Source organism: Pinus tabuliformis, chromosome 2_2 (assembly GCF_031772625.1).
Source record: "Pinus tabuliformis cultivar Carrire ecotype Pingquan chromosome 2_2, CPIR1, whole genome shotgun sequence".
In the NCBI taxonomy this organism is placed as follows: Eukaryota; Viridiplantae; Streptophyta; class Pinopsida; order Pinales; family Pinaceae; genus Pinus; species Pinus tabuliformis.
In genome coordinates, this window is record NC_142300.1 from 1,033,168,535 (window position 1) to 1,033,186,437 (window position 17,903).

A 17,903-nucleotide genomic window follows, 5' to 3' on the forward strand; every position below is an offset into this window, starting at 1 on the left:
ATCCAATTAGGAGGTAACATGTGGTAGGTGATGTTAGCATGGCATCAATAACCCAGTCAACAACCCAATTGACAGTATGGGCGAATCAAAATGTGCCACGTGTTGCCGAGATAGTAGTTTCCAATATTTCTTAACAAGGAAATGTTTTACACCATTCTGGTTGCTGACGATGACCAAATTGTCAACTAGTTAACTTTTTTAGTGACCACCGAAACTGTCGGTGAGAAAACCACCCGTTAAGGCTAATTCGAATAAAATTAAAAAACAATGGTTGTCGCCTAGTGGGAAGTCAAACCTCGCGAGCCAGACTAGCCTAGTTTATATTATATTGTATATATAAAGACACAATGGTTAACCCAAACTGTAAACAGTTGGAAATTGAGCGGACATTGTTAAAGCATTGTTCGCCTTTAATAAAATGACTGGTGGGTCTTGCGGGTCAAACCTATGACCTACAACCCTCCAACACTTTAACACCTCTGTGATAACTGCCCTGCCAGCCCGATAGGTTGGTAACTCTGTCCACTACAACATATAAAAAGCCTCTCAAAGGTGTCGAACGGGGAAAGAGAACGACATAACTCAACACTACGGCATCGGGTGCACGAAACTCTGCCCAGCATAACCCTATGGAATGTCGTACAAGGGAAATATTCCCTAGTATATGCTAGGAATATTCTTGAGAGGGAATCTAAAAGATTCCCTAGAGCCCCATAGATCACTAACATATTACAATGTTGAGTTTATAATCATTTTTCATGATTTTTCCCCAGGAATTAAATGGTGTAGTCTATTTCTTTAGTAGAGGTCTACAATTTCAGGCCATCCTCAGAAGTGGAGGTATAAGGTCTGATTTTGTAATTCCATGTAATTTGATTTTGTTGCAGATTAAGGAAAGAGGCCTCCCCAGATTGAGAAGGGACGAGAGATGTAGCCCGCATTGGGTGAATGTCGTTATCAACTTGTTTTGTGCCCTTGTTCTCATGGTTGCTTTTGATTTCTGCTTATTTTATGTTTATGCTTCACATGGTTAAATGCTCTTCTAAATGAAATTTTGTATGCATCCTTGAAGCAAATGATTTGATCACATATGCATATATAATTTACTACCCTTCAAATCTATTGTTCATAAATTAAATGTTCAACATACAAGGGCTTTCTAAATTGGGAAATAATTTTCCCAATGAGGAAAATACAATTACAACAAAAGCTAACTCTTTTAGCTGAGGAATCCCCTACTATATAGTTTGTACAAATTTATTGTACTTGTTGTTAGTGACCTATACAACCTGCCTACACATGTGTGAGCTACCCATGGCTCATACAAACTATCTGTGGCATGTAGAGCCTACCTGTGACCTCTCCCTATTATCCTATGGAATGTGTGAGTTGATTTGGGTGTTGTATGAATTTCGTGACTATTGTACTGCTCAATGTACCACATTGCAAAGAACTATATGGTCCTTGCATGTTGTCAGTTGCTTTAAAAAATTAGTCCTTTTATTTTTCCTAGTTATTGGGTCTTCCTCTATTATCGAGCCTTTGCACTCTTTAACTAGGATATACACATTTCGATGAAATTCCTTCTTCACCCAATCACTGAGATCATCACTATCTCATTGTATTATGTCGTCCTCCTCCACCTAGCCTTGCTTTTATAAGTTTTAGTTTTTGATCGAATCCATAACCTTAATCTCCAAAGTGGTTAATGGTTGAGATTATATCTCACCTCCCTTATGATCAATGGCTAGGATTGATGTCACTGACCATTGCAAATAATATTTTCATTCATTAAATTAAACTCACATTTCTTATCAAAATAGCTTTAATTATTCATTTAATTAAAGTCAAATTGATAAGGTTGAATGTTTTGGACAAATTACACACATCTAGACACTTAGATCTATGCAAAAATACCTATTCGATGCTAGAATCATCATCACTCCCTCTTACTCAGGAAGGTATTTCTTGAAGATCCACTTGGAATTAACTTTCCCTTTTGTCTTGGCTTAATGTCCCATGCATCATCCTTCACCATGGAATTCCTCCAAACATCCTAGTCTGTTCCCTCATCAATTACGTTAACCATCAATTCCATATAGTTTGGAAACTTATTGAGAGGCACATTCTCCCTAAGTGTGCTCCTAGGAGTCTCAACATGCTCTTAAGCATCCTTCAATGTCTACGTAAACCACCTAGGTCTCTTGATTGAAGTGGAAGGAGCTAATGAATCCTCCTCCCCACTTGAAGGTTGACTCCATGAATTGGATGCCTTTGAAAAAATTTCACCCTTTCAAAGCCTCTTCCTCGGATCTCCTCATTGGTCTTCTCATGATAAGTTTCAAACCATTCTCTATGATATCTCATATGAATAGAAGCACTTGAATCTATAAACGGTGCATTATAATCATCTATTTTTGTTGATAAAACTAAACTTGTTTGAGATTTGGAGATCGTCACTCACGGTTGATTCTCTATCAACAAAATTACATTCAGCTTTTCTATATATTGGATCATGAAACTTATTTTTTCCTAGCGTAATGTCCTAATTTACCATAATAGTATCGCAAGTCATTGTTAATCAACCTTGTGTTTGTCCTTAATGATGCCCCAATTTGATGTAGTTTTACATTGAACTTGCCTTTATCATTCCTTGGCATGGCTTTCCTTTGTATGATTTTTTGGCTTTGATCATTAATTCCAAATTTGAACTCTAAAATATGTTCTTTAGATTCCCATGGGTTCTCTTTTTCAATAAGATACCTGCCAAATTATAAATCAAAGGTGCTTTCTCTCTTGCTGCGAGTTTTGTGATAAATATTTGACATTCATTTAACATAATATTTAATGTAGTAGTAACCAAATTAGTGCTTGATATATTCTCACCTATATCACTCCGTGTATCCTTTAGTTAATTATGGATAAAAAATTACTAATACATTCATGTTCTTCTATTTTTATTGAGAAAAACTTATTTTTAAAAAATAATACCTAATTTATATTAGTCATCTCATACAAACCTTTAAATAACTCCCATGTTTTTTGCAATGTCTTACATTCCTCCATGTACATTCTTAAAAGAACCTCCTCATCTTGCAATAAAACTATTAAAATTATTACTTATCATTAATTTAACTTTAATATCTAAATACAATTGATCAAATATTGCATCTTTCCATTAATGTTTACAACATGAATTTGCAATTTACATCATTCTTCTTATTTAATTAAGTGCAATAAAACTATTAAAATTATTACTTATCATTAATCTAACTTTAATATCTACATACAATTGATCAAATATTGCATCTTTCCATTAATATTTACAACTTGAATTTGCAATTTATATCATTCTTCTTATTTAATTAATTTATTTGATTCGTTTAAATATGAATCATTCAAAAAAAATTTGACATCCTTCGACAGTATAATATAAAATACAACAATTTTTGATACCAATCACTTAACAATTCTCTTCATAAAAATGATAAATTACGTTCAGCGACTTCCTTCCTGGTCCCTCTCTTCAAGGTAGTGATCAGAATGGTGGCAAGGATCTGATGATGATGGCTCTAAACCAAATCGATAGTAGTATAAGCAATATGTACAATGTTGCCAATAAACATACAGTGCTATCAAAGGATGCACCAGAGATAGATTTTATCAGAAAAACATGTTAACATTTTAAAATAGTGTACAGTGTGTACAGTGATCAATGTGGTTAAATTGTACAAGGAATACAATTCCATAGGATATGGATAATGGCTTCCCAAAAATCATATGACTTCTACAAATATGTCAGGCTCTAGGGTCAATGAATATATATATAATAAAAGAAAAATTACTGTATTGCTACAACTGTTCAAGATTCTAATAATTTTATAGCTTTCATCTTTTTAATAAGTATTATCATTTTCACGATTTTAATATTTTATTTTAACAATTATTTTTATTAATATAAAAATAAATTATTATAGAGACAAAATTTTTATTAATCATGATTTATTTATGAATAAAGTAAATATTAAAGTACCTGGATAAATGATCCATCAGCAAACAAGGTATCAAAAATCTTATAAGTACTTAAATTAATGATAAAAGATGGAAAGCTGGATGGCGCTTGAGCGCCGAAAAAAGTACTCACGAACCTTTCTAAAGTCAATGAATGTTTGTAAATTTAATTTTTCATCGTTACACAGATTCTGACATATATCTCCGGATTTAATTAAAGTGAAAAAAAAACCAAAAAGCAAACTTGTTTCGCTTTGTATCTCTTTTCTAAATAGCATCTAACCTTAAAAGACAAACGGACAAGCTTTTATTAATATCAAAGTCATTTACTTAAAAAAGATAAACTTTTATTAATATAAAAACCATACTAATGCATAATTTTCAAAATATATTTCATATTTCGTATGGTTTAAATTATGGAATACCGAAAAAAAAGATACGACCTAAGAAATAAGTAGTCAATCATTGCATAATTTTCAAAAATATATTTTATATAGTTTAAATTATAGAATATCAAAATCTAAATATGACCTCAGAAATAAGTAGTCAATCATTACAATGTGAGTTAACAAACCTTAACATAAAACTAAAAAAGCCTCTCAAATTAAAAAAATCAGAAGAGCCTGCAGACTGGACACGAGCAATGCAACTGCAGCTTTGCCAATATGAAGCCACTGAGGAAAAGATCCAATACATAGTGGGTCTCATGGAATTTTATGAAAATATGTGAATTTTAAATTTAAGTAGTAAAATTTATATTTTTTAAATATTAAATTTATTTATATATCTAAAAATATATTTTAAATAATTAAAAATATAATTTTATTACAGAAATCTAAATCTATAATGAAAAAACATATACAATAATATATTTTTAATTAAAATTTACATTTTCAAAATATTAAATTTATTTATATATTTAAAAATATATTTTAAATAACTAAAAACATAATCTTATCACAGAACCTTAAATCTATAATGACAAAACATACACAACATACACTTTTAAAATATTATTTTATTACCTTGTATCTTGAATTAATGGACAAATTTCTAAACATTACTTAGTAATACCATGGATCATGTATTTTATTAAATTATTATAATTAAAATACCTCCGATTAAAAAATATATTAATGGTATGCAAACATTGCTTGCTTGCACCTTAAAATTGTCTATAACTTCCCCAAAAAAACATATCTCCCATTAAAAGTGTGCATAACTGCCACTAAAAACGGTGTATTAAATAGCTGTTCATAAACCTGGTTCGTCCACATTAACCACATGAAACAAAGAATATTCATTAACCATATGAAACTAAGAATATTCATTCATATATGTGAGAGAGTTGTTCTTTTTCTAATCACTGTTGTAACTGCTTAACATGGCAGTTATTTTCCATTTACATTTACTTTTATCTTTATGTTAACTAAACTATAAATCACACAATAATATATAAAATGGTCCAAAATTGAAAGCACTTTTATGAAATTTTTTAAGAAATAGTTAATGAAAATAAATTCTCCTTTTCCATAATGATTTAAACGATGTCTCCCTTTACCCAATAAGCAACCTAACTTTAAGTGTGATGATTTGACTTCAATACATTTAGACAGGAACACAATTATTTCGATCTAATGAATGCGGAAAGTACTAATTAATCCAATAACAACATGTGACTGCAAGCCGTCATACACATCAAGAAATCAAAATCAAAGCACGCATATTCTCATTTCACTTCCAAAATCACTACATGATGGGAAATGAGCTTTTTACCCAAATAACAAAGTCTTTTACCGCAATGAACTTTATGATAAAGTCTTAATTTATCCAATAACAATCTTGAGTAACTGTGACGATCTGACTTACCAGATACCTCGCTGCGATGTTCTGGTAATGTCTCTTTCACAGTACCCAGGGGCAGAACACATGAATTTTGACAGTGACAGTGACAGTGAATGATTCTACCCAATGAATTGCACAAAGTGCTTGTTTGTGACTGCTAGTCGTCATACACATGATGAAATCACAATCAAAGCTTATCATAATACAAGAAAACCCTAAAACAATACTGCATGACAACCTTATAGTAATACATCACAACAACAATCTTCACCCCATTATCTGCAAATCGTAAATTCAATCTAGTCACACCCATTCCAACTACAATACAATGAATGACCCAAAATACCACAAAGTATCATAATATCTAATATCTCTCTCTCTTATTTCGTTGCGCCTGGCAAGCTTGCAGAAGTTGCATTGATTTCAGCAATGGCGCTTGCTGTCAGAAACTTATCTGCAATCCAAAAACATTAAACCTTAGAAATGCATAGCACTAAAGGGTGTAGATTTCCACACGTGAGAATATTTGGGATGAAACTGTTTAGAAGATTTTTAGTCTTGTTCAATATTTTGGGTGGACACTGCATTTTTCTATTTTCTGGTCTGTGATAATAAATAGAGTGTTCATTAATGGGTGAACACTCTATTTATTACCAAGCACTAGAGAATAAAAATTCTGAGATCCTTGATAATAGATAGAGTATTCAGTAATGAGTGAACACTTTATCTATTATCAAAGACCAGAGAATAAAAATTTTGAACTAGAAAATAAAAACGTTGAGATTCTTGATAATAGATAATGTATTCAGTGATCAGTGAACACTCTATCTATTATCAGGGATCAAAGAATAGAAACTTTGAATAAGTATCCACCCAAAATATTAGACAAAACAAAAAATCCTCTACAAAATCCCATCCTAAAAATTAGCCTCAATGCATAACATAACTACACTTTTATTTAAAAGAGTCAGGCACTAGAAAATAGATGAGTGAACACCCTATCTATTATAGGGACCAGAGAATAGAAACTTTGAGTGAATGTCCACTCAAAACATTAAACAAGACTAAAAATCTCAATGCATAACATAACTACACTTTTATTTAAAAGAGCGCAAATATTTAAGCATAAATAATCACCTTAATTAGCAGGGCATTTGAAATCTGGAGGAACGCTCAGGCCACACGATGCAACGAGCGAAAGAGCGATTGGAAGGAGTACGTTAAGATTAAGAACCTTAGCACGAATTGTTGTGCACAAACAGAGCGCTGCCTCCAACGCCGCAACGCCTTGTATGAGTGGGCAACACTGGTTTACCACAGGGTCTCCAAGCCCTACGTGCACCAGGCCTTGCAGCACATCAACGCAGGCTCCCAGCTTCAGAGCATTCAACGGGCACTTTCCTGCAGAGCCGCCGGGTGTTGAGCCTCCACTTCCAGGGACACCCGGTATGACGGGCGGGAGAATACAAGTATAGCCGCTGCACGCCGCCATTATAGGAGCCATGTTTGTTGCTACCTGAATCATGAAAATAAAACATAGGGCTGCTACCTTTTTCATTCTGAATGATTCCCTAGTTAATTTCTCTGATACGCAGTATCAGTGCAAGGGATTGGAGGAAAATGCAATAGGGCAACCTGCAACTATGAAGTAAATGGGAGCCATGAATAACGATTTATAGAGTTCGAGGGAACACATCTCTATGATGCATGTGATCCGTAAGTGGAATAAACTTTTTCTTTCCGACAATCTTCGCCAGTTTCTCAAAATTATTAAAATATTGTCATGAGGTCCAGCAGCTTGTTGTACTGCACTGTTTGACATATGACAATCACTAACAATTGTTTTCCACTGCGGAGTCGATTACTCTGAAATAATCACTGGTGGACGTCTGCTCAGTGACCCACAAAAAATATAAAGCGCTAGGTATAGCGTTCGACTGACAGGTTGTGCAATCAAGAGGACGTTGCGTGAAATGGAACAAATTATCTTTTTCCCCAAACTCTAATGTTTTCCCATTTTATTGACATATACCTAAGGTGTGATCAAAATAGATGTCTATGAGCTTTTAGAAAATAAAACAAAACCAATCAACGAGACGAGGTTTTAAATAAGAAAATGAAAAACATAACCAATCAACGACTTTAAAACAAGTGAGTATAAATATGTACGAAAAGGGAAAGTTATCTAACCTTTTTGGGTCACCTTGCTTCTCACCTAGTGCATTGAAAACAAACAAAATCAACAAATAAAGCTTTCTAACTTCTAAGTCACCTTGCTTCTAACCAAGTGCAATGATTAGTATTCATGAGAACAAAACTTATTGCAATGAAAATATTTATTACAAACAAACTTACAATTTCAATGAAAGTATTCATGAAGTGTGGGTTTGACATTGAAGTGCAATATATTTATTATTCTAAATTAAATTAAAATGGTTTTATGAGCCAAAGTTATGGTATAGTGTATTTTATATTTGGTATTAGTTTTAGATCAGTTTTTGGCTTTAATTTAATTTAGGTTTTGGGTTGGGTTTTAGGGTTTAAGTTTAGTTTTTTTTATTAAATGTTAAATTAAAATAGTTTTATCTGCAAAAGTTGATGGCCTAGTGTATTTTATATTTGGTATTTTTTTAGCATGAGTTTTTGGCTTGAATTTAGATTAACCTAGGTTTTGGGTTGGTTTTTATGATTCAATTTTTTTTATTAAATATTATATATAACAATGTTTGTAAATATTTTTTTATTAAAATAAAGAAATTGTGTAAAAAAATCATAAAATAGTGTTAATTCAAATTTAGATTAGTTATCAAAACTAAGAGCTTTATTTAAGTAATATTCTAAAAGAAAATTGTTTCAAAAATATATATTTACATTAAAACTAAAATAGTTAAATGTAAATTAAATTTTATGTAAATAGAAATGAGAATGATTAAAAAAAAGTTGATAAAGGAATACTGGAACATGAATATAGAACATTTCCTAAAAGAAATAAGTTCTATTTGAATATAGTATTTCTTCAAAAAATTCTTTATTAAATTGTAATTCAGAAATGAATCAAGTTTAACTTATACATGCAAACTAATGTAAATTTGAGATAAAAATAATTTTTTAATTATGTCAATACACGTGTATTTTAGAATAAGGTGTCTAGAATTTTATTTTAATAATTAATAATTATTAGGTGGATGGTAAGAATTTAACTTACATGAAATATTTTAAAATATTCTATTCTAAGTAATTGTCACAATCTCAAAAGTATTTATGTCATTTTCACATTTTTAATTAAATTAATTAATTAAAAAAATTCATATAAATATATGTCATGAACCCTAATTAATTTGTCAATTGACATTAATATATATATTTTTAATTAACGCTAAACAATAAATAAAAAAGTAAATGAGAATAAGAAAGGAAGTTAATAATATATTAATTTTGTTTTATTTACCATGGAATTTAAATAAAGTAAGGCAAGTGTGGATGTTTTCTTTAGCATTGTTGAATATATTTCCCTACATTTTTAGATAATTTTTTGTAGTTGTGAGGACTATTAATTAAATTTTAACATGAAATTCAATTTATTTTTCCTTAGATTTTCACAATTTTACAATTGGAAAAACATCTTTTAAATTTTTTATAATTTGGTAAATTAACATATTATGAAAATTAAAAATATTAAAAATAATATTAAATTTTAAATCATATATCTTTTCTTTTCAATTTTAAAATGAACGGTCATATATATATATATATAAATATATATATAATTTTTAAAATAATCCTATATTTTTTAAATTTTACGATTTTAATTTCTTTTTTATATTTATAGCATATAAAACAATTTATTTTATATAATTTTAATTTTACTAAATATATTAAAAACTTTAATATATAACTAAATAATAAAATAAAATAAAATTAAAAAATATATATATATATATTAATATTTTTATTATAATAAAACAATATATATAAAATTAAAAAGAAATAAATAAATATTAATATTTTTATTATAATAAAACAATATATTTATATAAATGAAAAATCCTAAACAAGACCATCAATTATCATTCTTATCATCCTATCAAACAACTTAAAAATTCCTATTTTGGGCCTGGCTTGAAATCCATAATCCATCTAAGATTAATCATATTTATTACATATTTTTAATATATTAAATAAAAATAAATAAATATATTATTATTATTATTATTATTATTATTATTATTATTATAATATAAAAAATTTAAATTTATTATATTACATATTATTATATTTAATATTTAATTTAAAAAAATAAATTATTTATATAACTACGATTCATTTAAAAATATTTAATATAGGCTATATCTCAATCAGCTCAATCAATTTAAAACACTAATGGTACTACCGACTTTCCAGTTTAGCTATAATATTTTAAATATAATTACTATAAGTACATAAAAAATATTTTAAATTAATTTATATTTAGATAAATTTATAGATTATCAATGTTTTATATAAAAAACTATAAATATTAAATTTTAAGAACAAATAATTTAATTTAATAATAAATATAAATTAAATATAGTTTTTTTCTTAACTTAAATATTGTGGATGATGATGATGGTGATGGTGGTTAACATCCCCTGAGACCAAACATTGGTCTATCCCGCCTAAAGAAACAAATTATTTATTTTGATTTAAGATTTTATTCCTATGCTCAAAAAGTTTGGAGAGAAGCCTTTTGAGCTCACTATAATTTTGACATTGTAAAAGGCTAGGAAGGTCAGCATTGTAACAAAGGTTGTGAAACTAAGATCTAATGTGGTTGTAGGCGGGGCACTCTAAAAGGAAGTGGTTTTCATCCTCGATGTTCCTATTTTCACATATATGGCAGATCCTTTCCATCCATGGCGTTTTAGGAACTGCTCAACGACTTGTTTCACTATGGAGCTCATGAGAATTCGTTCTAATCTTTGCTATATTAATTTTCTTCTTTGAGCTAGTTAAAATAGAGAGATACTTTTGATCTTCTAAGGTGGGGTTGATGACCTTCTTATAATAACTTAATTTTCTTTTAGCCGCTAAATCTTTCTCACGCCACATTTTTTCTTTGAAGTTAGAAATAACAATATCTTTAATGTTATTTATGTCTTGCAATGCATCATTCTCATGGATCCCCCAATAGTTTAACCAAGCCCTTGTGTCTTTATGCCACCCCTGATTGAGCCTTAGGTGGTTTTGGCTGGAATTTATAGCTAGCTTAGGAAGTCTATGATCGTCTATGTTATTGAGTTTGTGCTTGTACAGCAGAAACCTAGTCATAGCTAGGCTCTCAATAGGGGAAAGACCTGCATCTATAAGGAGAATAGGATAGGGTGTATTACTTTTCATTTTCAGGTTATAAGTTATAAAATGCTTTTGGATTTGATCAATATTTCTCCATGATTCTCTGGAGATGCTGCAACCCCAAACCTCGCAGTCATATAAGATAACAAGAGTGATTAAAGTTTCAAAGAGGAACTTCTTTTTATCCCACATTACGAGGTTTGTTGTTTTACAATTATTTTCAAGACCAAAATAAGCTTTCCACCCCCCATTAATCCTTTTCTCAATGCTATGGTTCCAGTTGATCTTGTGATGAATATCAATTCCTAGGTACTTGTAAGAATACACTTCCTCCAAGTTATTATTGTCATACATAAAATTAGTGTAAGTGTCCTTCTTGGATTTGATAATCATAACTTTTCTTTTGTTAGTGTTAATAGTCATACCCATTGTAGAGTAGAAATCCTTAAGAAGCCTAAGTTGCTTATTAAGATCAGATGGGAACCTTGCCAAAAGAACAATATCATCAGCATAAAGAAGAAGGATGAAGACTATCCCAGCTAAGATCATGCCATCACATCCTGCTTCCTCTAAATAGCCTTCAAGCTTATCGATGTAAATGACAAATAGGGTAGGGGAGAGAAGGCAACCTTGTTTAACTTCGATGTTACACTTAATATCTTTCGACCACCCCTCATTGCTCTTTAGCTTGGCAATTACATTCTTGTAAAACCTTATAGTGGTGGCTCTTAACTCGAGAGGAACCTTTAGCTCTTCTAATCTATTCCAAAGATTGTATCTAGGAACCATATCGAAAGCCTTTGTAAAGTCCACAAAGCAACAAAATAAATTGCATTTATCATTACGACATTCCTCCTCAATGATCCTAAGCGTAACGAGGTGGTCTGTTTTTGGGTGACGCCTTCTAAAACCTACTTGGCCTTTAGCCTGCTTACCTTCACTTTCAAGCCATATGCTTAACTTCTTTTCCAAAATACTACCATATAACTTGGCTAAGAGAGGGCTGATCATAATTGTCCGATAACTAGAGGGGTTATTTGTATCCCCACATTTAAAAATAGGGATAATGAGGCTCTCAGTCGAAGGTTTAGGGAACCCTTGCTTGACTACTTGATTAAAAAGCTTGTGAATGTGGGGGATGAGGACAGGACCTCCAATTTTTAAGATTTCCTCTTGGTAACCTTCAATGTCCTTAGCTTTCCCATTAGCGAGGCGATTAACCCCAAACTTAATGTGTAATAAAGAGAAAACTTCTTTCGTTGTAAGCAGGGTTTCCAAATTATCCATGACATTTGTAGATTCATAAAGCTTTTTAAGATAGGAATTCCAATCGTGAAGAGAAATTTTATTATTATTTTCAGTCCTCCTAGTCAGAATCTGCCTCCAAAATTTCTTAGGAGCTACCTTAGAGAGGTGTAAGAGATTCTCTTGTCTTTGAAGAATGTATTGCCTCTTTTTCCTTTTAGTTAGGATGTTGTATATTTTTATCTTGTCCATTTTAAGAGATTCATCAACAACTTCCTTAATTATTCTCCTCGCACTTTTACAATCTTTGTCATACCATGGATTGGTTTTGCTATTTCTTTTATTATTTGAAACTTCAATTGAGAACTTGTTAATAGAATATGAGAGGGTTGTAATAAAACTATGACAGAGGTCTTCTATGTTGTCTATACTAGATAAAGGAAGCAAATTAGTTTTTAATTCATTTAGAAAGAGATTATTTTTATTTCTATCAAATATTAAGTTCTTTTGGCTGTAAGTATTATTTTCTGTGGGAACTCTATGCATGACAAAATTGAGAGTTATAAGTAAAGGCCTATGATCAGAGTCAGGTTCGTGGTCATTTAAGATGTTAAAATTTATTATTTCGTTGTATAATGGGAGATCGGAAATAACGTAGCCTACCACGCTACTACCAAGTCCATGGATGCAAGTCATCTTGTTGGAATTGGGCCACTCCTTTAGATCGTTGCAAATTATGAGCTCCTGAGCACTACAGAGCTTGACTAGCTCCGACCCAAACAAATCTTCCCCGAGGTCTTTAGAGCTCCTTTTGTACCTATGTGCCAGAGTAGGGTCTTCGACTAACCAAAGAGGATTAGGGTTGGAATGATTGCTTAGAATAATAGCTTGGTTGTTTGAAGTTCGAGCATTAAAATCACCTATTAAAAGGATATTACCATCATTCCTTAAGCTACAAATATCATTCTCTAAACCATTGTAAGGGTTAGTTTTATCTAGATTCTTCTTCTGATAGAAGTTAGAATTGATGGGGGGAATAACATATTGCTATGCAGGAATTTTTATTATTAATGTCTCTGATCTCTATCCAACTATATTGGTTGTGAGTGTCATTTTTATAAATCCTAGCATGGGGGGAGATGTTCTTCTTAATGTAACAAGCTATTCCTCCAATTCCTCTACGGGAGGATCGCTTGTTCGAGGTAGACCATAGCGTAAAGCCATCTATGTTAGGGACCTTAGATTCTTCATGCTCCCAAGTTTCAACAAGCAAAATAATGTCAACATCATTTCAAATCCAACTTAGCTTGGGGCCTTTGTTCCATGGGAAGCCCCAACAGTTCCAACAAAGGATCCGGAGCATGTTTAATTGATATTGATTACTATGTTTTTGGCTTCTATCTCAAATAAAGGCTTTTCTATTTCGGATTATTGCCCACTTTCCTTCCTTTCTAGCTTCTTTTACCTTTTGAACCTCCATTCTTAATTTTGCTTGATCTTCTGGAATGAGATCTTCATTTATGAATATTCCCATTCCTTTTAGACTTGAGGTTTTACTAAGTATGTCATACTTATGATCAGTGGAGCTCACCTTTATGCGGGTTAGTCTTCCTTTATTCTCGGTTAATTTCCCCAACTTTGTTGCTTCTGTGAGACACACTGTTTCAATTTGTAATCTATTATGTAATTCTGTCTAGGCTAAGGCTAAAGTATCCTCATCTACTTCCACTTTTAAGCCAAAGATTATAAGGTTCAAGGCCCTTTTGTTACGTTCGTGTTCTAATTCTACTAATTTTTTCATTTCATCTTTAATTGGTTCGATATCTAACTTATCTACCATATTATTTAGGGTGAGGCGACGTTAACTTTTTCTTCTATTTCTTTAATTATGTCTTTCATTTTAAGATTTTCTAAAGTATCAACATCTCCTTGCTGGGATGGTTGGTTAGTATCTTGGTTTTGTTTTTCTATAACCTGCAATCTAGTCTCCATTGCCTCCATTTTACTCTCCAGTAGTTCTATTTTATTTTCTAGTTGTTTTTGGATTGTGTCTTCAAGAGATGAAAATTTATTTTCCAGCATGGCTTCTAACTCTTTTTGTAGCTTGGATTCTCTTTCTTCTGTACGTTTCTCTAAAGACTCTATATACTCATAAAGGCCTTGTAGAGTAACTGTGCTAGGTATGCCCTTGGTAATCATTGGTAACTGTGGTGAAATATTCATACTTGAAATTATATGAGGAAATATGTATTAGAAAAAGAAAAATATAAGGAATGTGTGCACCTGATATCAACAAACCTGACAGCAGATCGCCTGTGCCCACTGCAGCCCATAGACCGTACAATATATAGAGTACGTTTTTAACTCTTTCACCGAGCTTTAGAACTCTTTCACTGAAGAATATATATGAAGAATATATAAAGTATGTGTTTAACTCTTTCTCCGAGCCTAAGAACTCTTTCATTGAAGTATATATAGAGTACATGTATGTGTTTAACTCTTTCACCGAGCCTCAGAACTATTTCATCGAAGTATATATAGAGTACATGTTTAACTCTTTTACCGAGCCTCAAAACTCTTTCACCGAAGAAAATATGCGAAGAATATATAGAGTATGTTTTTAACTCTTTCACTGAAGAATATATGTGAAGAATATATAGAGTACATGTTTAACTCTTTCACCGACCCTCAGAACTCTTTCACCGAGCCTCAGAACTCTTTCACAGAAGAATATATGCGAAGAATATATAGAGTACGTGTTTAACTTTTATAAAATATTATAATTAAAATACTTATAAAAATATCATAATTTTTTATTTATAAAAATATTTTTCCCCTAAACTTTGTATTGGAAAACTTATTATTCCCCATCAAAATAAATCTAATTAAAATCTAATTAGAATTATTATGAAAATGTTAAAAATAAAATATAAATAGATAATTAAAACTTTTAAAACATTAAAAGTAAAACATAAATAAATAATTAAAATTTTTAAAAAGAAAATTTTTATCAAAATTATTATTAAAATTTAAACAATATAAATTAATTAATTTATATATATATATATATATATATATATAATGTTTGAAGAATTTTACCTAATTTTTTTTTGTCAAACGTATTATAGTCTAAATTAAAAAATTATAATGTTTTAAAATTATTATGATGAATAGCCTGTGATAAATAATCTAAATTGTTGAGATTAGTAAATGTGATTGAACTCTAGTTAATTTAAAATTTGACTAAACAATTTAATAGGAGTTATTGACTATTTAAGCCAATAATAATTTTTGGTTATTTTTTTTTTTCTGAAAAGTGATCTAAATAATTAACCTTATTTGATATTAATATGACCCCTTAAATTCATATACTAAACCATTTAGTAATAATTTTCAATTATTATAATAAATACCGATAATAATGTGTTGGGTTATCAATCACTCTCTTATAAAAACATAATCTTTTCCTATTTTAGAAACAATAATCTTTCAAACAGATTGTTTATATACATATATCCCGAGTTATGGAAGACATTATTAATCCTTTTTTACAATGGATTCGGAGATCACGAGAGCAGTGAAATGGTAGATTATTATTAGAATTATTGGCCACCTTGTGTCATTATGAACTTCCGAAGTTCACGAGCAAACAATTTCGACCTTTCGAAGTTCACGAGCAAACGACTTAGATGTCTTCACAGCCATTGCTGCGGAATGCTTAAGCTTAGAATTGTAACCTGCGTCCCATCAAGCAGTATTACAAGATAAAATATAGTTGAAATGTCTGCATGTGAATCATAAAGTGTATCGTTCCGTTCATCTTTCCACTTATCATATGAATAAGTGGAGTTGATGATGAAGCTTCGGAATTTTTTTAATGGAAAGCTGGAAACGATCGAAACGACAAAATTGGAAGCTGAAGATCAACTGCAACTCTGATAGAGTACCTTAAGAGTTACATTTACTCATAATTTATAATTTCCAGTGTCCCCTATACGGCGAGAATTAGGTGTCGTCACATTTCGTGCGAAAAAAGTAGGGTTTGTGTACAATTTTGCGCTGAAAATAAAAATTATGTTATAGGCCCAGAGGCATTTTATGATGTACCTTATTTTTCATTAAGAAAGTTAAGTAAGAACTAGAGTTTCCCAGGCATTTTATGATGTACATTATTTTTCATTAAGAAAGTTAAGGAAGAAGTAGAGTTTGAATTAAAGATTTTCAATAAGAAAATTAACTAAGAATTAAGGTTAGAATTATAGATTAAGAATTAGAGTTAGAATTAAAGATTTTAACTAACAAAGTTAATTATGGTTTAAAATTTGAAGGTGGTTGTTGAAGTATGGTTTTTACTTAGATATTTGATATAATTTAATTATTTAATAACAACTAGAATAAAAAAAAATAACTATTTTTCCAACTAAACTAATCTTAATTGGTTATATATATATATATATATATATATATATATATTATTTTATATTTTTATTTTGTAATTTGGTTTGACTGATATTAAGAGAGTTCACTAAGAAATTTATATATATATATATTCAAAATAAAATATTCAGCTTTATGAATTGGCTAGTATAACTTTTCATAAAATTGTAAATGTTAAATTATTTTAAATTTGTTTTTCTTTTCCAATTTTTTTATTAATTTTTTTTTTTTTTTAATATTTTCCTTGATGATTATGTTTATGTTGTCTTTTTTGCTTTTGCAAGCTAGGTTTTTTAGGGACATATACTCTTGTTCATGGGCTATCGAGTTTTATTTTTGGTTTCCTAGTTGGATTTTTAGTTTCCTGGTGTGATTTTTGGTTATATTGTTGGTTTATGGGGAAACATTTTTTTGTCAAACCCAATGTGTATTGAGTGTGTTTTACATTGTCAACACTTGGATAGTGACTTGACACTATTATGTCTTTTGTCAAATTTTGGATAGTGTCTTTGACACTATTATATCTTTGGTCTAATTTCCCTTGTGACAGATGAAAGACAAACAACATCTCTAATAATATGTAATTTTTGTAATATCAATAAAATTACCAAACTTACTAATTTTATTTTATTTTATCTATATTTTAAAACTTTTCTATATCAAAGAAATTTGATTGTACAAGTTTGATGTCATATCCCCAGATTATTGTAAATATTTCATTATCTGTTGTATAAACTTATATTTTTTTTTTAGTAAATGGAAATTAAAAAGAAAAAATGATTTCCTAGTAATAGGGATATCATGTAACTTCTATGGAGGGAATTTAAGCTATGGATTAAAAAAACTGTTGCAAACCCTAACCGCCCTTTCCCTCAACCGTGGAATGGTTTCCAGGAAAAGGAGGAGGGAAAAAAGGGAACTGCGCTGTAGAGGACAGGCAGTAGGAGAAGGGAAGGGGTCTTACCATGTCTGGTGAGGATCAGATGGTAAGGGCGCAGAGCGCGTGCAACTAGCAAAGACGGTAGTCTTTGAGC

General features: G+C 30.5%; 1 protein-coding gene across 1 annotated transcript; it reads right to left on the reverse strand.

Moving 5' to 3' along the window:
* Positions 1–5,714: 5,714 nt before the first annotated feature.
* LOC149196880 (36.4 kDa proline-rich protein-like) lies at positions 5,715–7,510 on the reverse strand. Its single transcript, XM_089405675.1, has 2 exons — positions 6,994–7,510; positions 5,715–6,310 (listed from the first exon to the last, which is right to left on the reverse strand). Exon 1 carries the CDS (start codon positions 7,412–7,414, stop codon positions 6,995–6,997), a length of 420 nt encoding a protein of 139 aa, XP_089261801.1. The 5' UTR covers positions 7,415–7,510; the 3' UTR covers positions 5,715–6,310; position 6,994.
* Between the last annotated feature and the right edge of the window lie 10,393 nt (positions 7,511–17,903).

Bases quoted from the DNA above. Each gene is read 5' to 3' on its own strand.
- LOC149196880 (XM_089405675.1), bottom strand. From the start codon at position 7,414: ATGAAAAAGGTAGCAGCCCTATGTTTTATTTTCATGATTCAGGTAGCA.